Source organism: Cervus canadensis, chromosome 21 (assembly GCF_019320065.1).
Source record: "Cervus canadensis isolate Bull #8, Minnesota chromosome 21, ASM1932006v1, whole genome shotgun sequence".
Classification (NCBI taxonomy): domain Eukaryota; kingdom Metazoa; phylum Chordata; class Mammalia; order Artiodactyla; family Cervidae; genus Cervus; species Cervus canadensis.
The window spans coordinates 28,095,047-28,120,384 of record NC_057406.1 but is presented as its reverse complement, the minus strand read 5'-3'; the positions used below and the strand labels follow the sequence as shown (position 1 = coordinate 28,120,384).

At 41.8% G+C, this 25,338-nt stretch overlaps 1 protein-coding gene across 5 annotated transcripts in view; it reads right to left on the bottom strand.

Moving 5' to 3' along the window:
• Nucleotides 1-19,289, bottom strand: part of PLEKHA5 (pleckstrin homology domain containing A5) — a 252,442-nt gene extending 233,153 nt beyond the window's left edge. Inside the window, exons 1-3 of one of the 5 annotated variants that reach the window (XM_043440564.1) lie at nucleotides 19,004-19,289; nucleotides 18,771-18,850; nucleotides 16,418-16,475 (exon numbers count right to left, since the gene is read on the bottom strand). In XM_043440564.1, coding sequence (XP_043296499.1) covers nucleotides 16,418-16,475; nucleotides 18,771-18,850; nucleotides 19,004-19,095 — 230 coding nt within the window. In that variant the 5' untranslated portion in view covers nucleotides 19,096-19,289. The remainder of the gene's footprint in view (nucleotides 1-16,417; nucleotides 16,476-18,770; nucleotides 18,851-19,003) is intronic. The other 4 variants (XM_043440565.1, XM_043440558.1, XM_043440559.1 and 1 more) reach the window with 4 other exon arrangements.
• Between the last annotated feature and the right edge of the window lie 6,049 nt (nucleotides 19,290-25,338).

Below are 25,338 nucleotides of genomic sequence, written 5' to 3'. Positions count from 1 at the left end.
CAGTGTGAACTATTTCTGAGAAACACAGCTATTCTTCCAAGTTTGCAAAGGATTTCATTTCTTTTTCGCACACTGTCTTCTACCTCCTCCGAGAGTCTTAAATAAGTTTTTGAAAGTAGATATAATAAGTAAGCACGCCACCTCCCCTTCCCACTCATTTGGGTAAGCATAAAAGGTTTAGTGACTCTAACCGGACTCGGCCCGTCCAGCTTTCTACCCTGTGGGGCTGTTCTGAGAATCAAAGGAAGGGGAAGGCGAGGAGAGCATTCAGAAGGAATGCGACCTCGCCTGGCCCACTGCCCACAGCTCCAGTCCCAGCCCACCCAGGCCACTGCTCACAGGCCGGCCTGGCCCGCCAGCAGCACAGGCCTCTGAGCGCCTGTTTTCCAACACTGTTGCAGGGCCTGACTGTTAATACTTGTAAAATATTTCAAACCTCTATATTTAGACTTCTATAGTTGCCATCCCAATTTTTCCTATTCCTTTTTATTAATGATCAGGGGTTCAGTTCTTTTATTTCTCCTCCCTTCATCTACCACCTTCTGCAGATGGTAATAATTTATTCTACAGATAATACATTCATTAAAAAAAAATTATGAAACACATTTTTAAAACACAGCATTATCCATGTTCAAACTGCCTTTTCATCATCACTCCTGGGTACACTGTATTCTATACCACCTCCCGCATAATACAGTTCTTCCCACCTACGTTAACAGGCCCTGACGTTACAATGCCTTGAGTTCTTCCCTACCCTGGAGAACATATTCATGCTAGGTCCTCCCTTTTATCTGCAGCCCTGGACAAAAGCTACTTTACTCTTTCAAGAAAGTGTTCCTTAGTGCCACTGGGTATTTCACAAATAAGCTGATTTCTAATTCTTAAATCACAGGGCTTTCTTAAATAAAAAACATTTTAAAAACCAAAAATATATATATTATTAAATGTACATACACCATCAACAACAAAACTTACTGACCAGCCTGTGTGACCGTTTCTACCTTCAAGAAGCTTAGAATCTACACAAGTTGAAGACGTAAAATGATATTTCTGGGGAAAACCCTGGCAGTCCAGAGGTTAAGACTGTGTTTCCAATGTGGTAGGCAGGAGTTCAATCCCTGGTTAGGGAGCTAAGATCCCCCCATGCCGTGCAATGCAACCAGAAAGATTTCTTTTTTTAAAAAATATTTCTGAACCATTATTAGTAGGCCAGGATTTTCAACTGTTTTCCAGCATAAATGATCCGGAAATGTGCCATCTTAGATAAGAAACGTTATGGCCTTACAAAACAAATACCCATGTATTTCATACGTACACAATGGTTTACAGTTTTTCCAGGTTTGTTCACATATTCACTCACATCATAAGCCTATAAAGAAGGCAAGACAAGAATTACCCTCTCCAATAAACTGGTTCTTAGTGGGAATAAGCAATCCTCTCCAAGCCAAGGTCTGACCCTTGGCCACTTTCCACTTCACCAGAACACTCAGCGGCCAGAGGCTTACAGATATGCACACCGTGGTCACAGGATAAAAAGCATCTCCTCCTGGCCAATTTAATAGGCCTATAATAGGCCCACATCATGTATCATGGAGAACTCCTAAACTCCTAGGTGAATGCACACTGGACTCTCTCCATTGAGCTGTCGACAGGTTAGCACCCCTATTTACACTTATTTTTAAGACACAATAAAGTAAGGAAAAAATAAGCTTTACTAAGTTGTAAGACACAGACTGACGACAATACATGTATATAATCTGTAAATCAATAGACATATAATGAGAGAATACAACCAAATTTTTTTTTTACTTACCAAGGTGCACAACGAAACTATTTTGGAGAGTTCTATTAAGCTAACTGGCTCTGACATCAAAAATACAAATAAGTATAAATGACATAAATCATTAAGGAAAACAGCAAGAGAAGAATAGAGAAAATATATGGAAGAATCCATCTGTAGAAGAGACTCAAACAGGTGACAAACAGTGGGAAAGATGACAAGCGTGGCCAAAACCAAGAACATGCATATTCAAACAAGGTATCACTTTTGTCCATTAGATTCCCTCAAAACTTTAGTCTGGTAACTCCAAGTACTGGCAAGGATACAGGAGATAATAATCCTATATAATGCATGATGCAAGGATAAAATGGTGAAGAGTTTTTGGAAGCTGGCCTAACCACAAAGAGTAAAGCCATAAACCAATCTGAATGTGACTGTTGAAGGGCTCCAACAGTTGGTCCAACTCCAATTCCAAAAGGGATGTAGGGAGTGATGAGCTGTTATCATCCGGGGCGTGCAGATTCATTACGCAGCTCTGCACAATGTGTCACTTTCTACCACTTTCTTATTTTTTGCATGTAACTCCACGAACTTAATGAACAATACTGCTTCTCATTTATCTTATAATTACACATTTCAATATTTTCAGATACTATTTATGGTGTTTAGCAGGGTTTTACCACATTTATCAAAAGCTAAAATACATATACAACCTAACTCAGCCATTTCCACATCTATTTTATAAGAATATTTTCATATGACCATAAAGTTTATGTATAAATATGTTCACAACAACGGGAAAAAAAAAAAAAATATGTTCACAACAACGGTTTTAGAAACTGAGGGGGGAAAATGGAAAAACACTACATGTCCAACAATAGGGGTGGGTACAGCTAAATAATTAATGAATGTCTTGTAGCTACTGAAAGAATGGTTTTGACTTCTAACTATTAATATGAAGCAATCTAAGATATTAAATAAAAAGGAAAAGTCAAAGAATCATACACATAGGACAAGTTCATCTTGATAAAAATAAACAAATGAATGTATGTCTGGAAAGGTATGCAAAGAAAGGGGAGCAGGACAAACACCAAACTACCGACACACGGAACCTCCTCTGGGAAGTCGAGTATGGGGTGAGGGGGACTCTACATTACTGTATCAAAAGCAACAGTAACATTTTCCTATAAGTCTCCCTGGGAATGCATAGGTTATAGTGACTACTCTTAAATATTGCCACTGATAATACCAGCTAAATCATATAAGTTAATCCAAAGGTCAAGTTCACAAGTCAGTCAAGCACTTAAAACCACACTGCAAAAAAACTCACAATGCAAATACATACATATGTGAGATTATCTGTCCATCTAGCCATCCACCCACCGACATATATGACCTTGGACACCATTGTAATCACTAATATGGGTACTTGCTCCTCATCAATGAACTCTGCTACAGTTTTTTCACTCAGCAATGGGAAAGAGCAGTCCTGGTGTAAAATATGGATATTTTGCAAATTAATCTAGCACAAGATACCAATAATTGACATCTTATATTTCAGTTGTATTAATTGTGTGAACCCAGGATGAACAAACGCTTAAGACTCAATTTACTCAAGTGCTCCCAAGTTTTAAAAATATCTGGGCCTACATGCAAGCTCTTGAATTGCTTTTCATTTTAAGGTTTATAATTTTATTACATAAATTTGTAGATATTAAAGACAGTAAATACACCTCTATACCAACATCCTCACCTAAGCCCTTGCAAACATCAACTTGTCATAATATACTTTCCTACTGATCCAGAAGTTACTCTCCAAATTCTTCTGAATACAGTGCTCCAAAGTACTACTGCTAATCAATTAGAACTGCAATGCTACTCGAAAATTATTTACTATCTCTGGTAGTCCATTACATCAACAGTCTGCGATGAACCACATCTCCTTGTATTCAGAGGCTTATATAGTTCTCTCCCACTTTTGAGTTTGGCCTTGGTTATGTGACTTGCTCTGACCAACAGGACATGAGCGGGCATAAAACAAGCATAGGTTTTATTACATAAATGCTTATACCCAGTGGCTTGTCTTCTTGGAATATTGCCTCTTAGAAGCCCAGCTGACTTGTTATCAAGCAACTCAAGGTAGACCACTAAAAGATGAGAGGCCACGAGAAGACATTTGGAAATTCCAGCCACCGCCAAGTTCCAGCTGAATGTATCTGTATGAGTAACCTCAATGACAGCCCAGGAAACAGAAGAACAGCCTCGCTGAGCCCAGTCAACCCAAAGAAAGGTGAGAAATTATAAACCATTGCTGTTTTTAGCTACTAAGTTTTAGGATAGTCAGTTATGTAACAACAGGTAACTGGAAGATAATTCTTGTTCCAAACTATCAGAACTGCTAATAACCCACACAGATTCTCCATCAAATTCTTCAAGAAATACCTTCAAATTTCACCTATCCAATCAGAGTATTTATTGTAGGTCTGGAGAAACAGGGGCACTTTTATACATTCTCATGTACAAAGGGAGATTATAACTTTGTACAAATCTCCTAGAGGGCAACTGGGCAAAATGTTAAGCAACGAACCTTTTAAAAAGCTCATGAGTGAGTGAAGTGAAAGGCACTCAATCACATCCAACTCTTTGGGATCCCATGGACTATACAGTCCATGGAATTCTCCAGGCCAGAATACTGGAGTGGGTAGCCTTTCCCTTTCCAGGGGATCTTCCCAACCCAGGGATCGAACCCAGGTCTCTCATATTGCAGGCAGACTCTTTATCAGCTGAGCCACAAGGGAAGCCCAAAAACACTGGAGTGGGTAGCTGATCCCTTTTCCAGCAGATTTTCCGGACCCAGGAATCGAACCGGGGTCTCCTGCATTGTAGGTGGATTCTTTACCAACTGAGCTACCAGGGAAGCCCCCAAAAGCTCATACCCTATCCCAACAATTCCAAGTCTAGGAAACAAACATGCATGTAAGAGTATTACATAAGATTTTTCTCACAGCAGAAAGTTGGAAACAGCTGTTTAGTTGCTAAGTCGTGCCCGACTCTTTTGAGAACCCAAGGACTGTAGCCCTCCAGGCTCCTCTGTCCATGGGACTCTCCAGGCAAGAAGACTGGAGTGGGTTGCCATTTCCTTCTCCAGGGGATCTTCCCAATCCAGGAATCGAACCTGAGTCTCCTCCATTGGCAGGCGGATTCTTTACCACTGAGCCACCAAGGAAGCCTCATAGCCGTATAAAAATAAGATGATTAAACTATTATACATTCATAAGACAGACTTCGATTAATAAAAAATCTTCCAATGAATACATATATAATGACATGAAGACACACAATATAACCTTAATGAAAACAGCATTCAACACAGTATTAGCAATAAGACCCAAATCTTTAAAAATATTTATGCATAATGCTGAAATATTAATAGAAATTCTCTCTGCAGAATGGAACTGGGTGATTTTTATTTTCTCTTTTATACTTTTCGGGTTTTTTTCCAAATGTTCTATAATAAAAATGCATTACTTCTATAATCAGAAAGAAACACTTAACATTATAAAACAGGTTGAAAAAAAAGCGCACACACTTAAGATGGATTTGGAATCATTCTCTGACATTTCTTTACTAAATTTTTTTAAATGCCATCATTATTAGATGCATCTATATTCTGTGGTAGAACAGATTTTTCAAAGTAAATGTAGTACCACAGATGAATTTTCAGAGAAAAAAAATTGACACTAGGTTTAACATGTTACTTTCCTTGCACCATTGTGCTGTACTATGGAAAATGAGCAAGGAGTAATTCCTTGTGTTTTCTGAAGACTGGGCCATACTGTCCCATTTGACTGAGTTTTAAATTTTAGGTTTAACAGCTTTATTGTAAACATTTAATAAAATGGGTATTATACACACCTTCAATCAAATTCAGCAAAAGCCGATGGAATTAACTCAAATATGAAGACTAAAGCAATGTTTCATCTCAGAGGCAAATTCTCTTTTGAGGACCATATCTATCCCAAAGAAATAACATGTGTAAAGAATCTTAGTCACTTGGAAGGGATGGAGGGAAAGAATGTGTAGAACACCCATGGGATGTATGTAGTAAGCAAGTTTGGGTAGCATTACTCAAGGACTGACACTGTGTGGGAATTATGAGTGGCCAGTGACTTCAGAACCAGAGGGAATCCCTGGTGCGCTCCAGCAGGGTGGGGTTTTGACCACAGTGAGACTGTACTACCACTTGTACTAAATCCAAGTTGGTTTCCTCAATCCCCCTTGCTCAAGGCAGCCAGGACCGGATTGGTTTCTACGGCTTCATCCTCAGAATTTAACACTTGCTCTCCCAGATCCAGGCCTGAATCACCCTGTGTGCATCTTCAGCTACTCCCTCTTCAACAGAAGGCAGAAAGCGGCCTTGCAATCACTGATACTATCACTTCTTAGAAGCCTGCAGATGCCCAAGTTCATGGCCTTCCTGGCCTTTAGCACTGTGCCCTGTATACCAGGGAGGAGGGGCAGTCTCTGATCATGCAGCCTTTCACACCCCGACTTCCCGCGTGAACCTGGCCTTCCTCTCTTATCGCACAGCTCCTCGGAAGGCTGGCTGATAGTATTATACTCTCAGCTTCAGCTAAGGACAGAAAATGACTGAAGACCAGAGGACCAGTCTTCACTCTAGCGGTGGGCATGGGATATAAGACAGTCAAAGTCCCTACGATTTTTTACTGGGGAACAGAGAAGAAACCTTATCTTTTGATTTAAACAGCTAAAAGAATGTAATCTGGGGCTGTGGGCAGCCATTTTCCTGGTTAAGTGGAGAAAAGCTTTCTCAAGTGAAAAAAGGTGGGTACGAAAGGGCCCTGAAGGACTCATTTGTGTCACTCCTGAATTAACGTGCGAGAAGAGCTGGCTTTCGCTTCTAATAGTTGGCTTTGGGTCACTGACAATTCTAACAGGATGAATCCTAACCTGATGACAAATGAGAAGCAGGAAAATGTTCTGGGATGTTCAGATTTCCTTTTCCTACCATCTGTAATAGGTCTTCATTTCAAACATCTCACTGCCTATTATGTGTCGGATGCCGGAAACATGATTATGACACAGTCTCTGCCTCCGAAGAGTTAACAGCCTAAAGGAGCGCTCCCCAGCCTTTTTGGTACCAGACACAGGTTTTGCGGAAGACAGTTTTTCCATGGACTGGGATGGGGGGATGGTTTCGGGATAAGTCGAGCTCAGGTTGGGTTCACGCTCCTGAAAGACTCTAATGCCACCACGGACAGGTGATGGAGCTCAAGGTGGTAATGCAAGCAATGGGGAGCACCTGTAAATACAGATGAAGCTTCGCTGGTTGGCCTGCCTCTCACCTCCCGCCGTGCAGCCCAGTTCCTAACAGGGGACCCCTGGTCTAGAGGGGTTCTCTTACTGCTTCTGGAATTACTGGCCATTTCAAAGAATAATTCCCAAGTAGCCAGGAGGCTACTTCTAAAGAACCAAGGACTTCCCCAAGTGACTCTGACACATCTGTGACCTACACCTCATGAGGCCCACCTTCTGCTTCTCTCCGGCCTTTCTAGGATCCACTGAGTTCAGCTCTAAGTGGACTCTATCTGCCTTACTCATACTGCTCCTGATAGCAGACAGACTTCAGTATTTCCCCTGTTCTCCAAATCACAGTAGGTTGAACTGTCAACATTTCTAAGTGGAAACAGCATGGTCACTGCCAAGGTCCATTTCCCAACAAGCCTCACAGGTCCCCGCATTATCTTGGCTTCATCCTGGTTCTGGTCCCTCAACTGGGCTTCTGAGCAGATTCTACCTGTGTCTTGGAGGAAAATCACATAAGCCACTCTCAAGAAACAACTGATTTCCTAATTCATACTGGGATAGACAGACTGTCATATAATGAAGATATTTAAATTTCACAAAGAGCCACATTATAAGGCTTTTGAATAGCATGGAATTAAGATCACTGTCATCATCAAAACTCACCAAGAAATATTTATTGAGGAAGTATTATGAGAAAGGTTTAAGCTGAGGGATGGAAAATATAGCTATAAACAAGCTGCTTTTCCTGAAGGCTACCTACCATGAGTGTATGTAGGCAAACAGGTATTAACCAAGCATTGGCTTGATTTTAAAATGTGGTTTTTCAATATACTACTTCTGAAATAAGGATAAAAGGGTTTATTTAATATGGTTATATCTCTCTCTCCCCCCTGAAAAGCTGTTATTATTAAATCAGTGGTACTGATAACTACTGGGAGCTTAAAAGAAATATGGTGGTTATAGGAGTAAGTATTTCATCATAATCCTGTTAAGTGTTAAAAAGAAATATAAGGAGAGAATCTGACGAGGGGCAGAACTTATGTTGGAGGGGCTCCACTAAGTCTCCCCAAAGTCTCATCAAACACAACAGTCAAACCGACCCTTTCAAAGGGCGAAATCAGACCACACATTTCCTCTGCTCAGACCTGCGACAGCCCCACATCACCCCGTGTTAACAACCAATTACACCAACCAATGAGGCCCCACACACCCCTGCCTGTCCTTCTCTGACTGCACTGTTTTTTTTTCCCACACCCGTTCTTCTACACTCTTCTCCTGATCCTCCACATCTAGCTCTAATTTTTTTTTCTTACAGCACTTATATATGCTTACATACCGCAAAACTTATTTATCAAGGTTATATTTCCTTTGTCTGATATTCCCTCCCCCACCATCCCACTCCCCAGAAGGGTAGAGTTTGGGGGGTATATTTTGTTTAATGATGTGTCCTATTCACTAAGGCATGTAATTATGAGTTCAAAATGTACTGAAGAGTTTGAAGAAACAATGTGTTGGTGAATGACTAGGTAACTGGAAGACCGTGCCCCTGGGACTGAAATAATAGTTAAACCCATAATTAATCATAGTCAGCTTAGCCTTGCTCTCCAGTAGACAGCAGAGGGTAACTTCTGTTGCAGTGTTTCTCCTTTTTCCTAAATTCCACTTCACATCGACCCTACCCCAAGTCTTTCATTGGCTACAACAACACTGTCACTCAGGTCACAGTCCAATCTCAAGCCCAGATGCTATTAATTCTTCATCTCTCAGGTGACTTGTGCTGCTCTGTTCTGATCACTCTGTGGGGTTTCACGGCTGAGCTTCAAGAAGGTTTACTCCTTACGTTTGTGAGAAAGGCCTCTTCCATACTGGGCCAATTCCTCACAATACATCTGCTCAAAGCATCATGGACACGTCATAACGTTTATCAGTCTATGGCTGTACATTTGTGATTATGTTACCACTGTCTCTCCCACTAATTTAACTATAAGCTCTATAAGAGCAAGGTCCATGTCTGTTTCATTCATAAAACCTAAAGCGTTCAGCACACAGTGCTCGCTAAGTATTTGCTGAATGAGTTATTGGATGAAGGAATATGACAGTGCTGGCTTGGATCTACATATATTATTTGGAGATAAAGCAGCGAAGACAGCATTTTAAGGGGTAGAGGGTGTGTTTCTTATTCATGAGGGGGAATAGAAAATAATGTTAGGAGTCCTTTGGAAAGGCTAGATTTTAGCCACCTAAAATGTGATGTCCTTTTTGAGGTAAGCAGCTCAAAAAGCAAACCATCATTAACACCTCTACCTAGAGCTCCCCCCAACCACCAACCCCCTTATTCTGGTCAAGGGTCCCAATCATTCTTGTAGCCACTCAGACACAAAGGCCTTTAAGTAACTTTTGACCTCTCTTTCTCTGACAACCTCCCAGCTCACCAAGACTCCCAAGTCCTGTCAACTCCTCTTTAATAACTTTGATCAATGGCCTCCTTCCTTTCCATTCCCGCTGCTACCAACTTCGTTCCAGCACTAACTCCCAGATTACAGCCACAGATCCAGAAAGGGACCTCTCCATTCCACGTTTTGCCCCTCTCTAAGCCATGCTGCCTGCATTAAAATCTCTCTTAAAACCTTCACCTACGGTATTAATGCTATACCAAAAAAAAAAAAAAAAAAACCCACCTGCAGTGGCTTGCCTAGAAATGAAAATCTCAGCCTTACATTCAAAGACCAGACACAATATAGCTCCAAACAGAATTCCTAGTCTGACTTCCCATTATCCTAGCATTTTTTCTAACCACCTACCAGCAGGGTAGTGTAGTTATCACTATTCATCACTATTCAACCCCTCAAAACCTATTGACCAGTATTTCTTTAATAGAATCTCGGAATTTGGTCATTTCTTTACATCCACTCTAGAGTGCTGGTGCTGGGCACTATTCTAGGTATTTGGTGTACATGTGAATTCCAGCCATGCCATGAAGGCCTAACTCAACTCCTGCCTCTTCCTTCACGCCTTTCCCCGTCAACCTGGCCCTAAGTAAGTTTCTTCTTCCTTCTCTGACTTCTTAGGATGCCATTTGAGTGACAACCAGCATCACTTTTATATGAACTCCAATTTGCTCATAGCTATACATGTCACTTTTCATCATTTAACCCCAACTTATACATATCTTTATAGAAAAGAGAAAAAGTCCCAGGAGAGAGTATTTGCCCACAAGCGCTGAGAAACCCCTTGTCTTTGTAGGACAGACAGAGATACCTAAACAGGGATGTTTACATCCTACCAGTTTCTGTGGCCTCCGATTCCTTGACGCTTCCAACCAGCGCCTTCCCTCCTCCCCACTCCTTCATCCTTCCTAAACTACACCAGCTTTGACAATCAGAAATACAAACCAAGAAAGAGATCCATCCCCACAAGGGGGAAATCACTTGAGAAATTCCGAAGGGGCTCTCCAAATGCAGTGACTTGCACTGTGGGGACCCCTCTGGTCCTACCCCAATGAACTCCTCTGCAGGCTGGAGGCCAGCAGGATCAGCACAGACACCACTTACCAGGGGCTCACCAGATGCTGGCATTAAGCTACATGCAGGCACTACAAGAAGACGCTGAGCAGGCCTGGTCCTGAGCAATGGTCCTGGGACTAAAAAGGACTGTGATATCCCATGATAAAATTCTTATCCCACCCTTGAAACCCTAAATACACTTTATCACTGAAACATTTATGGGAAACTTTCCTAATCTGTCACAAAACACTCTGCTTTTCCTTTATGAGGATGCCATTTTAAAATTTGCTCCAGTTTTTTCAAACAACCCGACTGCACTGGGTCTTCATGCTGTGCAGGCTTTCTCTAGTTGCGGTGAGTAGGAGGTACTCTAGTTGCAGTGCGTGGGCTTCTCGTTGCAGGGGCTTCTCCTGTTGGGGAGCACAGCCTTAGTTGCCCCAAGGCGTGTCAAATCTTCCCGGACCAGGGATCGAACCTGCATGTGTCCTTTCACTGACTGGAGAGTTCTTAACCACTGGACCATCAGGGAAATCTCATTTTTTGTTTCCATGTCTCTTTTTCCTAGTAAGACTGCATGCTCCAGGAAAACCTCAGCTGAGTCACCAAATACCTAGAATAGTGCCCAGCACCAGCACTCTCGAGTGGATGTAAAGAAATGACCAAATTCTGAGATTCTATTAAAAAAATACTGGTCAATAGGTTTTGAGGGGTTAAATGAGCTTTCATGTGCCTCCTAACCTACCTACTAACCTAGGGGGCTTCCCAGGTGGCTGAGTGGAATCTGCCTGCCCACACAGGAGATGCAGGTTTGATCCTGAGTCAGGAAGATCCCCTGAAGAAGGAAATGGAAACCCAACTTCAGTATTCTTGCCTGGAAAAGCCCACGGGCAGAGGAGACTGGTGGGCCACAGTCCGTAGAATCTCAAAGAGTTGGACATAACTGAGCGAGTGAGCACACACTTACTAACCTATCCACTGTACTTGTTTCTTTGAAATGATCTCTATTTCCAAGCAATCTATTTATGGAGGGACACATACCATAGATCTGTTTATACTGCTCTGTATTTTTAGGTCTAAAAGAGTCTTAGCCCAGAGACCTTAATTTGAATGATAGTGACTAATAGTGAAGCTATAAGACCTACAACAGGCCTTTAACCTCTTTAAGCTTCAGTTTCATCATGAAAAAGGGTGAATGGGGAGGAGGGGGGAAAGGTAAAAAAAAGGCTACTTTGAGTATTAAATTCATCGAATGCTGTGTTGAAGTGCCTCACACTAGGAGTTCATGGTCCCCACACCATCTCCCTTTAACACTCCACATGCTTTTCTCTATACCACAGTTGAAGGTTGAAACCAAAGTTCATTGTTATGCTGTACCTAACAAATTAGCATAAAGTGCTTCATACAGAGAAGGATTACTCATTCCAAATACTGTTATGGATATGGAAAAGATGTACAATGTCCATGAATTGTTCTGAAACATGATGTTGCTACACCCAATTAGAATATTATAGTACGGCCATACCAAACAATTTTAAATATCAAACACACTGCAATATATTCTCACGGCAGCTATGTTCCCTGTCTTCACTCATAGTTTGAGTTGTGATAATCTATGAAGAAACAGATTTTCTTCTCACTTGCAACTTTAAATGGCTATTTCATACTAGAATTCCCCTCACTGCAGATTAGTTTGAAATTCTAAGCACACATTAGATCCAACTACAGCAGATACTGAAATGAAACTTCATTAGTCAAAAAAAATCAAACACTGCTCTATTTGCATATCTAAGTTCAATTTTCAGAACTTTAAATTTAAAATCAAGGAAAAAAGCAATATGAAAATATAACCTCACAAAATTTACATACTATTCTATGACCCTGCAAAGACATTTTTTGATCCCCAAACCTGTCACATAAGACAATGACCTCTAGATAATTAGAACAAAGTTGCTCACTATTCAGAGAGCATTGTTTTAAGATTTACTTAGCACTTTAAATTAACCATCTTAAAGCTTTGAAGCACAAAGTAAGTCAATGACACATACATTTTAAGCTACCATGACCTGTCATTACAGAGTCATTAAGTAATATTTTCAAGGAGTAAGCAGAAAGCTTTATAACCTTCAAATATACGACTATCTTCTGCACTTTAAGCTGAGTTATTTGAATATTTAAAGCTGTACTTCATAAATTATAAAAATCACCAGCAACTTTCAGCATTCTTTCCCAAAAATAAAAAGCATGAATTAACTGTTAAAAAGCAATATGGAAACAATAATCAAATTCAGACTCTGTGTATATGTATTTACACACACACACAATAAAATAATTTAGAGGCTGGCTAGCTTAAGGCAAACTTTCTTCATTAAAAAAATAAACCTAAATATTTATTGTTACAATAAAGAATTAATTTTCAAATTCTAACATTTTTCTGGCCAAAGTGATTTAAAGTAAAATACCTTCTTTTTATATTCTGTTTCCTAACTGTAAACTTTCATGAAAGAACCAATTTCAAAAACTGTATAAAGTAAACTGATTATCCAGCTCAAATCTATACAACTCTTAACTCTGATCTGCCCCTCTGTTGACATTAGTGAGCGCTCTCATACACACACAACTCTCCCACTGTGGCAACAGAAAAAGAGGGAAGACACACAGCTTTGGCTCCACTTAAGACTTATCTATGGTTATCTACACACAGCTTAAAGACAGAGATTAAATAGTTAAGCAGGATTTGAAAGCTAAGTAACTTTCCACATTTCCCATACTATCTCTTCTTTGGCACTCTGAGTGCATTATTCTGTAGAATACTGTAAATTGCCAGAACCATATAAAATTCAAAGAAATTTGAAAGTTGGCTGGAACCGAGAAGTTGCCCTTTCCAGCCCGCCTAATTTAAAGATGTGAAGACTGAGCTCCACTGTCTTAGAAGGTCAAGGCCACAGTCCCACCTTCCTTCTGCTCTTCTTACTGCCCACAGGAATGCAGGTGTAGACATTAAAACATCGATACAATCCAAAGATAAATTCTTCTTGGCCATCTGCCATTCTGAACCACCACCACCACCATTTGTTCTGAAGAGAATTTGAGAGTTAAATGTACTTCACGTGGTAACTAAAGTAGAAACAACTCCAGTTCTTGGTCTCCCTTCTTGCTCTGGGAGCCTCCCAGGAACACAGGATTAGGAATAACAAGATGATCAATGGGTCTTTTATCTGCCTTTCATCTTCTCTTGTGAACAAAACCCACCCTGCTCACTCCATCACCTCTTTATACTATAATCTGGTCAATAACCTCCTTTCTTCATCTAACATAGAACCCACAGTGAAAAATATATCCACCAACAGCCATCACTTTCCTACAGCAAACTCCTATCCTTTCTCCTACTCTGAACATTCTAAATATAATTCACATCCCGGCTGTTTCTCATCTTGCTGTCTTTGCAGACTCCTAAGTTTCAAAGGCATGTTTCTGTTGTTTTATTATGTGGTGTGACAAGGAAAAGAGTTCTTCTGACGACAACCACAATTAAAATGAGATTCAGACATGCTAACATGTGCAAAAGCACTCTGCAAACTGTGAAGTTTCAGATATGAGCAGTGCCCCTAGTACACGACAATAATCAAGCACCCCTAATTGCTCATAACAACACAAGAAGGCAAAAGGTTTTGAGGAAATGACAGCCCACATTAGAGATTTAACTGATTTAAAAGAAATTAGTCTTCTGATACAACCCAGAAAGGAAAAACAGTAGCACCTAACATTCAGCAAATCACGTATTTCTCAATGGTTGTTTTAAACTTCTACTTAAAAGAAGTTTAGAGGTTTTTTTTTTTTCCTTTGTGTTCTTTTTTTTTTTTTTATTAGTTGGAGGCTAATTACTTCACAACATTTCAGTGGGTTTTGTCATACATTGATATGAATCAGCCATAGATTTACACGTATTCCCCATCCCGATCCCCCCGAAGTTTAGAGGTTTAATGAATGTATATTTCTAAAACGTGCTCAACTTTAGAACAAATTACCTTCATAAAGTAAATTCTTTATTGCTACCTTTGGACACAACGATTGGCTGTCTACCAATACACATGATGAAAACCGACTAGCTTAAAAATACATGTAGAATTAAAGTCAAATTATTACACCTTTCTGAATGCGGTCCTTATGTGCCTGAGAAACTTAGGCATGACACAAACAAGATTCTAATTTGTTTAAGTCAACATAAAAGAAACTCTATAATCAAAAGGGCTAGTGAAACAAAAGAAAACTCGGTCTTTTCTAACACTTAGTTCTAAATTAAAACATACATATTTGACCTGCACAGAGTAATTTTTTGCACTGCCAAATAAACATTCATCTAAGGATGAATACATCCACCAAAATTTAAATAATATTGAGAATATAGTGTTACTCCTATTCCTTGCTGATCAGCAAGGCTTAATGTACAGCGGTTAAAATTATACTGGATACAAATAAACGAACTCCATCAAAAAAAGCTGTCTTCGGAAATATCAATATTTTGTCCAAAAAAAAAAAAAAGAAGAATCCCTTTCATGACAGTACAAACTCACTTTAATTCAGGATGAAAAAGAACTCTAAAGAAAACAGTTGGTGACTCTGCACTTTACTCATGCCTTTGTTTTTTAGGCCATCTAATGATGCACAGCACAATCTCCAAATAAAAGATGCAAATCAAACATATCCAGGGAAGGACCACATCATGAAACTGTACTCCATTCCTGTATCTACATACTGCTTTCTCCATTTCTACAGCCAAAAAAAGCAAGCATAGCTAATATCTGTATGTTTCCCTTAATATTTTATAAAAAATCATTCTAAAAAAGATGTTTAAGCCATGTAGATAATTATAATTTAATGAGGTATGGCATCATCTTTAAAATGGCACTCAGTAAAATGCCTTATTGAGCTGGATGAAGCAGCGGTACCTTATGCTAGGTATCTGTTATTATTAATAAGCCAATGACATCTCAACCAAATCTCATAGTTAAGTATTCTCCTTCCAGCCTCAGATCCTTAAAATGAAACAAAAAATTTTAAAACAAGCTCTTAAGTAAACAGTTTCTAAGATAAAACCACCTTTATGTTCCCCTGAAAGATAAAAAATTTTTTCTACATAATGTTGACCTCAAACTGGTGCATCTGTCTCCAAGCACTGTCAAGTTAACAGTTAACAGAAACTATTTCAATATTCTATAAAATTAATTTAAAGATTAGGACTGGTCATTTGTCTTTACATGCTACTGAAAGCCTTTTATTCAAACACAAATGCAGTAAAACATTTAGATATGAAACTTTGAAACTCAGCTCTATTTACATAAACTGAGGCAAATTACAAACAATGCTCCCACAGATGTTTGTGAAATATTCCTTATTTGTTTTTACTTTCAGCCCTGTCACTATCCATCAAACTGTAACCTAGCTTTACATCACTTTCACTACTTATTAATAGCTCTGGTCAAAATACACATGAACAGAATTCACTTAAAAAGAATAAAGGTAACAAGCTAAAGACAAACTACTACAATCACTCAAGAATATATACAGAAGTGCCAAAAATATAACTGTAGCCATAAATGATCTAACTGCTAAATCAATGAATGCCCAGGCAAATAACGTAAGAAAACTGAGTGTTGTCTTTTACCTCAAATTCCAACACTCATGAAGCATAAAATCAAAAATATATAATAAACCTTAAGAAATCATGATTGTACCCCAACATACAACCAAAGGTTAATCACAAAATCTGAATTACCAAGGGAAAAAAATCATAATTAAAAAGACTCACTTTATATAGTATCTTGCACCTTCAAAAGTATATGCTTCTTCCCAGCCAGTTGGCAAATCTAAAAAACATGTATTTCACAATCAGTATTACTTCAACAGAACAGCATAGTAAGTTTCAAACCATTTTAATTATTTCTTTTCACGATCAGTGATTTTCATCTATTAAGTTTCTAATCCCACCCCCAAAAAAAAGCATTAGACTGGTAGTAAAATTCATAGTAGATACAATATCATTTTTGGGAAATGACAATTCATATGTAATGCTACCAGAAAACTATCAACCACATTAGAGATTATCTAGCAGAATTATACACTTTGATCAGAGTGGAGAGGAAAAAAAGCCAAGGGATGTCTTCTAATCTCAAGTAAATACCCATGAACAGCAGGCCAAAATACCCCCCAAAATCAAAGAAAAAGGCTGTGCATAAAAGGTAACACCCACTTCTTCCTAAGGATGTTGAGTCTATTTAAGACCACACCTTTCAGCTACATAAGTGAATCCATCCGGGAAGTGTCAATGATGAGAGAGAACTTCCTAAGCATTTAATTAAGGGGAATGAAATCTGACATCACATGCTTTATACATGTGTGTTCCTACAGACCTGGCTTTCAGAGATGTGAAGTTTCAAGTCATAAACCTGGCAAGAATGCAGGTGAAAGATGGTAACATTCTGTGCTTGCAAATTACTTACAAACGACCAGTGGCTTGGATTTAATCATGATACCACTGAAATAAAAAACCACTGATGTGTGTGCAAAATCAAAGCAAAATAAACCAAACCAGAAAAAAAAAAAAAAAATCAAGATCATCTCTCAAAAATCAAATTAACCTGAAATCACAGAATAAAATTTTTCTGACATGTGAATGTTATCAAACCTGGGGAGTAAATACGATAAAAATATGTATTTCACATAGACAAAATAATCATGGACCAATTCCACCAGACGATGAGGCTACATAACCTAAACACCACGTTGTCTCTTGTGGCACAAACCTGTTACTATCCATAACGCAAAGAGGCCATTGAAGTTCACTGTATGTATGCCAAACACCAAAATGTACATTTCAGTCCAAGAGGACACTGAGGAGTTAAGAAATATGACGGCGAATTAGTCAGAAATGCCTTAAAAATGGAACCTCATCATGCTTGCTACACCAGCTTTCTCTTTCCTCCTCCACCTTTTTGCAAATTTGGGGATATTAGTCACTGTGCTGAACTCCAGCATTTAATACAGGAGACAGGCTTGTTCAATAACCTGGCAACTTTAAGAGAGAACCTCGGAGTTGGAGAGGAAATATTCCGGACGACTAGCTCTACAGAGCTTTTCTGAAGCCGGCCTCACCTTCCACCCAAACTGTTCTCAAGCCTTTCCAATCACCAGTAACAGAGGCAGGCCAGGAAGAGGAACACATGTTACGTTTCAAAGGCAAACAAGTTTCAAGAATGTACACAGACTGACAAAAGAAAGCCAGAGCAGCCCCGAAGCTCCAATCTGCTCTTCTCCAGCTCAGCTCACAGGCAGCCTTCAAACCAGCTCCCCAAGGCACCCAGGCACCGAGCTGGTTCCCCGGCGACCCCCTCCAATCGGGGACCCAGGCCCGCACGCGGGACGCCCCTACCCCCACCCCCAGCACGCCCCCCGGCTCCGGGCGGCGTGTGCGACCTCGGTGCTGCCGCCGGGGACTTTGAATCGGGCTGGCGGGCAACTGCAGCTGCAAATGCCTCCTCCGGCCCCGGCTGCACGAGGGGAAGAGCCCAGATTTCCCCAGCCGCTCCGGCGCGGGGAACGATCGCAGCACCCCCCGAACTCCCCACCTCCTCCATCAGCCACCTAACCCCCGAGCCCCACCTAGGAGGAGGAAGCCGCCCGGGAGGCTGAGGATACGTTCTCCCAGCGGACGGGAGGCAAGATCCCGGGGCTGCACGATGGGAGAGGGAAAGGACTTCCTAAAGGGTGGCAAGGGGGCCGGGGGGCGGCAGGAGGACTCAGGAGTGGCCGCGGGAGGAACTACTCAGGGTCCCAGCTTTCCCCGGAGAGTGGACTGGGCCACCCTACGGGGGTGGGGGGCGGAGGGTGAGCAGTTTGGGATGGGGCAGAGGGCGCCGCGGGCTGGCGGCGATCCGAGGCGGAGGAGAGGGGCGTCCGGAGACTCGAGGGAAGTCCCCCGGCGGGGGCCCCCCCGGCCCCCTCTACCTGCGGCCGCCCCCGCCGGCCTCCGCCCCACCTCGCCGCCTCCCGGGGGACGGCGGCTCGGGGCAGGTAGCTAGGCAGGGAGGCGGGCGGCCGGGGCTCTGCCGCCTCCTCCCGGCGGAGCCCAACTCCTCTCGGGCCCGGCCGGGCTCCGGCGTTACCTGTGCTCTGCCGCCGGTGCCCGGTGACCACGGCCTCGCCGGTGACGGGGTGCAGCCAGGTGGTGCTCTTCGCCTCCTCGCTGCAGGGGGGAGGAGAGAAGCCGAGACGGGGCGTGAGTGGGGGCGCCGTGGGGAGCCGAGGGGGCCGGAGCGGCACCGACCCGCCGCGCTGTCCCGCGGTCGCCAGCCTCCCGCCCCCCTCCGGGCCCCCCGCGCCGGCCCCGGTCCTTTACTTGATGAAGAAGACGCGGCCGCCCCTGGTGATCCCGTAAGTCCAGGAGCGGGGCAGGGAGCAGATCCACTCCAGGTTCAGATCCGCCGCCATGTCTGATCCCCAGCCGCCGCCGCCGCCTCGTCCTGCTGCCGCCGCGGCTGCCGAGGGAGGAGGGAGCGAGCCAGCGAACGAGCAGAGCGAGCGCGGCCGGAGCGCGCCTCCCCGGCCCGGCGCGCCCCCGCGCGCGCCCTACCCCCTCGGGCGGCGCCCGCCCCGCCGCCCGGGCTGGGTCGGGCCCGCGCCGCCGCCCCTCCGCATCCTCCGCGGCCGCCGGCCGGCCGCCCCGCCGCGCGCTCGGGGGATGGGCGAGCGGCGCCGCGCCCCGCGGCCAGACCCCTCCCTCCCGCGCCCCCGCCGCCCGAGCGAAGGTTCCGGGATCGATTTAAAAAAAAAAAAAAAAGGCGTTCTGCCCCCGGGGCTTTGCCTAAGGCTTCCCAGCCCCAAGCGCGATTCAAAGAGAGCGTAATCTGAATGCCCCTGATTGCTCTCTCTCTAAAACAACAGAAACACAGCTTCTGAGCTTTGTTTTATAAGAGCTATTGGGGATCTAAGATTTTTCCCTAAAAAAAGAAAAAAATATATACATATGTGTGTGTGTGTGTGTGTGTGTGTGTATATATATCGCTTTAAAAAGGAAGGCCGTTTTTATTCAAGCACACGGAAGGTTTTTCCTGTTTGTGTTTTGTGTGCCAGATAGCAACGGTTTGACAAGTTGCCACGGACCCACAAATAAGAGTGAATTCAGACTCGACACAACAAGTTTGCCTCTTCCTGGACCCCTTAAATCTTTTAACGTTTTGTGAAATACAAGCTTGTCTTTTTCCCTTACTTTTTAAAAAATTCAGTTATTTACCAACCTGAATTTCTACTTCCTCCTATCTCCTATAAATTATAATATTAGCTAACTGTACAGAGCCTTCGAAACCGTGTACATTTTTTAAGTCCTGTGGATAGTACTATAATCCCCATTTTACAGATGGGAAAAATAAAGTTTGAAGAAACTTGCCCAAGCGTCCCCATGGACTGCAGCCCACCAGGCTCCTCTGTCCATGAAATTCTCCAGGCAAGAATACTGGAGTGGATTGCCATTTCCTACTCTAGGGGATCTTCCCAACCCAGGGATCAAACTGGGGTGTCCTGCATTGGCAGGTGGATTCTTTACACTGCGCCACATGGGTAGCCCCCAAGGTCATAATACTAAGTGACAAAGCCTGTATTTTTAACTGACTGTTAAATTTCAAAAGTCCATTTGTATAATCACACTGCTATACTTATTTTAAGTCCCACCTTTTCTCTGCCCTCCCACCCTTTTTTGTTGATGTTGTTTTGTTTTGTTTTTTAACCAGAGAATGGCAGATTTCTTTGCAACTAAGATCTCCCTTAAGGCCAGTTAAGAGCACTGGCCTCCTCTTATTGTCTCTGATGCTCAGCCACACTTGGAATTGCTTCTGTGTCTTTGCAGCAAGATGACTCATGCCAACAGGACTACACAGCTCAATAATAATAATACTTAGTATTCTCATAGCACCTTTTTCTGACCAATTTTGGGGACCTCTGAAGAATTATCTTACTCATATTCCCTAATGCTCAAAGAAGCAAATCTTTTTCAACAGTTAGAGAAACTAAGGCAGGAAAAGGGTAAATGACCTTGGCCAAAGCAAGATCCAGCCACTAAGATGGAGCCTGGATGAGAATGCAGTTTCATTGGACTTTTATCTCTCATCCTCTAATTCCCCAAGGCCATTCTGTCTTTGGTGAAAAGGAGTCTGCAATTACTGCTATAATTTTGCTGTCCATCTGCATACACAGGGGAAAAAAATAACATCACTTTAATGTTTCTCTCTTTTCAGTTCCTTTGCATTCTCCTCTTTCATTTCATTACTTCTTGACATCTTATCTCCTGCCCAGTCTCTGGAAAAATGAGGTTTTTTTGTTTTTTTTTTTTAATCAATGAATAACTAGCAGGAAATGTTCCACATTACCATCAGTGGTCACAGGCTGTAAAATAGCAAGAAAATCAAGAGGTATTGACTTTATATCGTGCTATCATTATATACTGAAAAATCTAAAGTGAGTCTTTAATATCATAATAATAGCTTTAGAAATCTAATACCTATTAGTACAGTAGTATCATTTGACTTTTTGACTTCATACTGCTGAGAAGTCATTAAGTTGACCATAGGTTGCATGGAGAGTTCATTTTACATGTGAATCTTTGATTTACAAGATTCATGAACGCAAGGCATATTTCAAAAAGTGATAGAGGGACTTCCCTGGTGGTCCAGTGGCTAAGACTCTGAGCTCCCAGTGCAGGAGGCCCAGGTTCGACCCCTGGTCAGGGAGCTAGATCCCACATGCTACAACTAAGACCCAGAGCAGCCAAATAAATAAATAAATAAAAATTAAAAAAAAAAAAAGTGATAGAGATTCACTTATAAAAATGTGTATCTTACAAAATCACATTTGCAGTGCTTAAATAGTAACCTAAAATCTTATATACAATTCCCTATGTCTCAAAATTTAGGAAAGGCAGTAAATAAAGTTAATGGCAATATAAAAAAATGAGGCGTATATAAAATGCTCCTGATTTGGAAAAGTAATAGTCCCCGTGGCTTCAGGGAAGTAATTAAAAGCAGCTTCTTACATTAGAATGTGAGGCACTCTGGATAATTTTCGCCCTTAATGAGTAAAGCTATATTCTTTAAATTTTCCTTGAATGTCCTTTCTCTGCAGCTTTATTGCCTTACCCAGGTCTGCTTTACTTTCTATTTGTGTGTACATGTAGGAAGCAAAGAATCATGTCTTCTCCATCACTGAATCCTTCCCAACCTTGAGTCAGTTCTCAGATGATTATTGGATTTCATTTTCTTCCCAGAGCTTTGACCTCCCAGCAGAGTTAGTTTCCAGTACACATCCCCTTTTTATCACTCTATACCTCTTTAATAACTGACTCAGATCTAAACTCCTATCTAACCTCTGCTTTTTATTTTTTTTTATACTTCCATCTTATGAAACCATTCCATTTCATACATCATGATCTACCTTTTTGAGGAGTATCAGCCTATGACTGTTGCAGCTTCTCTGGAAAAGAAGTTTAAAAGTGCTGAGCACTAAAAGTAAACATCACTCTGTCTATGTATAGAGGACAATCCTTGTCCTAAAGAGCTTCCAGTTCAAATATAACAGAAAAATATATACTGTGACAAGAAAAATCAGAGGAAAGTTTCTTAAAATATGTAAAAGAGAACAAAGCGACATCTTAGAAAACAGCAAATCAATTTTCCCCCCTTTTAATGGAAATGATAAAAGCCTGAGCTCTGGAAAGGGGACAAAGAGGCTCTAGAGAGAGAATTTTCTTGTTTACTATCAACAACCGTCTCTTATTCACGCACACTGTTATTGTTCAGTCGCTCAGTCATGTCTGACTCTATGCCACCCCATCTACAGTACTCCAGGCTTCCCTGTCCTTCACTATCTCCGTGAATTTGCTGAAACTCATGTCCATTGAGTCAGTGATGCCACCCAACTATCTCATCCTCTGTCACCCGCTTCTCCTCCTGCCCTCAATCTTTCCATTTACCAACAAAGTTTGTGACTTTGATTAGGTTGTATTTCCAACTATGTTTGTGTTATCTTTTATGTTTTGTTACTTTATTCATTCACAGAGTAAAGACTATTGTAAACAGTTCCTTTAATTACTCAACTGTTGTTTAGCTGCTAAGTCATGTCCGACTCTTGTGACCTCATGGACTGTAGCCCACCAAGCTCCTCTGTCCATAGGATTTCCCAGGTATCAAACCCGCGTCTCCTGCCTTGGCAAGCAGATTCTTTACTGTGAGCCACCAGGGAAAGTGCAAGTGAAAATTGCTCAGTTGTGTCTGACTCTGCAACCCCACAGACTATAAAGTCCATGGAATTCTTCAGGCCAGAATACTGGAGTGGGTAGCCATTCCTTTCTCCAGGGTATCTTCCCAAACCAGGGATTGAACCCAGGTCTCCTGCATTGCAGGCGGATTCTTTACCAGCTGAGCAACCAGAGAAACCTCTATATATCAAGAAAAGTTCTGAGGAGGGGCAAATAGAGGATGCAATTAGTTCATTGAAAATCCAGAGAGAAAAGGTGGAAATTGAGGATTTAAAAGAAGGCAAATAATATTTCAAAGTCAATGTTTTAGAGATTCTTTTTCTGTTAAAGAATAAACTGATCAAAGAGTTATAGTTGAAATTATTTCCCTCATTCATTCAATGGCCATATATAGAATCCCTACTGTATATGAGGAACCAGCTGGGTGAGAGGAATCAGAAATCTTTGCCTCCTCTTGGAGGCTTGGAAAGAAAGATAGAGATGTAAATATTGAAGTACAGTTTAGAAGGAGCATCTCTACCCTTCCCATAGAAATAAACCACAGCAGTTGCTTTCTAAGGGTGTCTTGTGAACCCTCAAGGCTTATCTCAAGCTACAGTCTTTTCATGTTGATGTTTTGGAGAGCTCTTCAATTCTAAACGGGGATAATTGAAAGAAATATGTAGTAGCACTAGTAACCCTACTACTGGCTGATCCATCTACCACAGCTGGGGTTCTAGGCCAAGTTGGCATCTGCTTGGAGACTTGGGACTCACAGGGATGGATATCAAAAATGTCTTCAAGGAACTTAGCTGTGATTCTCTGGATTTGTTCAAACTAAACACCTCTTCCTTTATCCCAGTCATCAAAGCTTCAATCATCTGCTTTTTTTCTCTGCTGTAAAAGGACTTCCACCAGGGAAATCTTTAACACTTCTTTTAATTCTCCACCATTTGCATTTTGGTCTTTTCTCTGGTGGCTCAGTCAGTAAAGAGTCTACCTGCAATGCGGGAGAACTGGGTTCAATCCCAGGATGGGGAAGATTCCCTGGAAAAAGAAATGGCAGCCCACTCCAGTATTCTTGCCTGGAGAATTCCATGGACAGAGGAGTCTGGTGGGCTACAGTCCATAGGGTCACAAAGAGTCAAACACGACTGAGTGACAAACACTTTCATTTCCACTTTCAGTGGTTAAGAGTCCATGCTTCCACTCCAAGGGGCACAAGTTCGATCTCTGGTTGAGGAAGATCCCACATGCTGCAGGGAAAAAGAAGTATTCTATGATGCACGGGCAAGAGGCTGGATACAGTGAGTGATGAGTCTGGCTGAATTTCCTGACTTTGCCATGAATCAATGTGTGACTTTGAACAAGTCATTTAACCTCCATTCCCGTCTCAGACCTCTGGATTCTCATCTGTCAAGTGAGGGCATTGGTCTATTTAGTACGTCACCCATGATTCTCTTTGGCTCTGAAGTTCTCAGCTTTCATGGGGTGAGCATTCCAGGAGCTGAAGCTGAGGATGTTTCGTCACTGTGAACAGACACAAGTAAGACGCCTGCTGCATAAAACTGTTTAGGATTTTCTGCTGCTCAGATGGTTTATTATAGAAGACTTTGGAAGAGCAATTTAGAAAGTTCTTTCACATGCAATGTCATATTTAACTTGTGCATAGGCATTATTAATGTATTATAAACAAGAATATGGGCTCCACAAATATATTATGTAACCTAGCCATTAAGTGGCAAACTCAGGGCTTAAGCCTGGTCGATTTCGATGACCCTTAGGGTTTCGACGTTCAATTTCAAATTCTGTCCATAAGGGATTCCCCTCCTAGCCAAGCTCCATTCGTTCACTCTCTTCCTTACCTGTAATCCCTCCCTCCCTTCTGCAGCCGGTGTCTGCTCTCACCACATCACTGCACCTGCTCTCCTGAGTCACCAGGTCCCTCCTGAAGGCTGCCAAGTCCGGTAGATGCATTCAGCTCCAAGCGTTCCTGATCTCCCTTCTGTAATCCATATATCACCGCTTCTACTCCTTGAAACTTTCCATTTTGGAGTTTCTTAACGTCACTTCCTTGTGGTTCTCCTCCTGCTCTTTGCTCTAAACCATCTGCAGCATAGTCACCTGGTAGCTTATCTCAGCGTTGATTCCTAGGCCTCCCCCAGATCCATTCAACCAGAACCTTTGAGGATTAGAGCAAGGAATCCACATCTAACTATCACTTCAGAGATTTTTGTATACATGAGTGTCTTAGAACCACCGCCCGATATGATGATAATTTCTAGCTTATTTCCAGCCTAGACCTCTCTCCTGAGTTCTAGACCATTTATCAAATTTCCTTCTAGACATATTTCTTCTGGAATATCCCTTCTGGGTGGTCCTCAAGAACTCAAATTCAACATTCCCAAACAAATCATTTTCCTCCAAATACTTGCCCCACCCCATGTGTT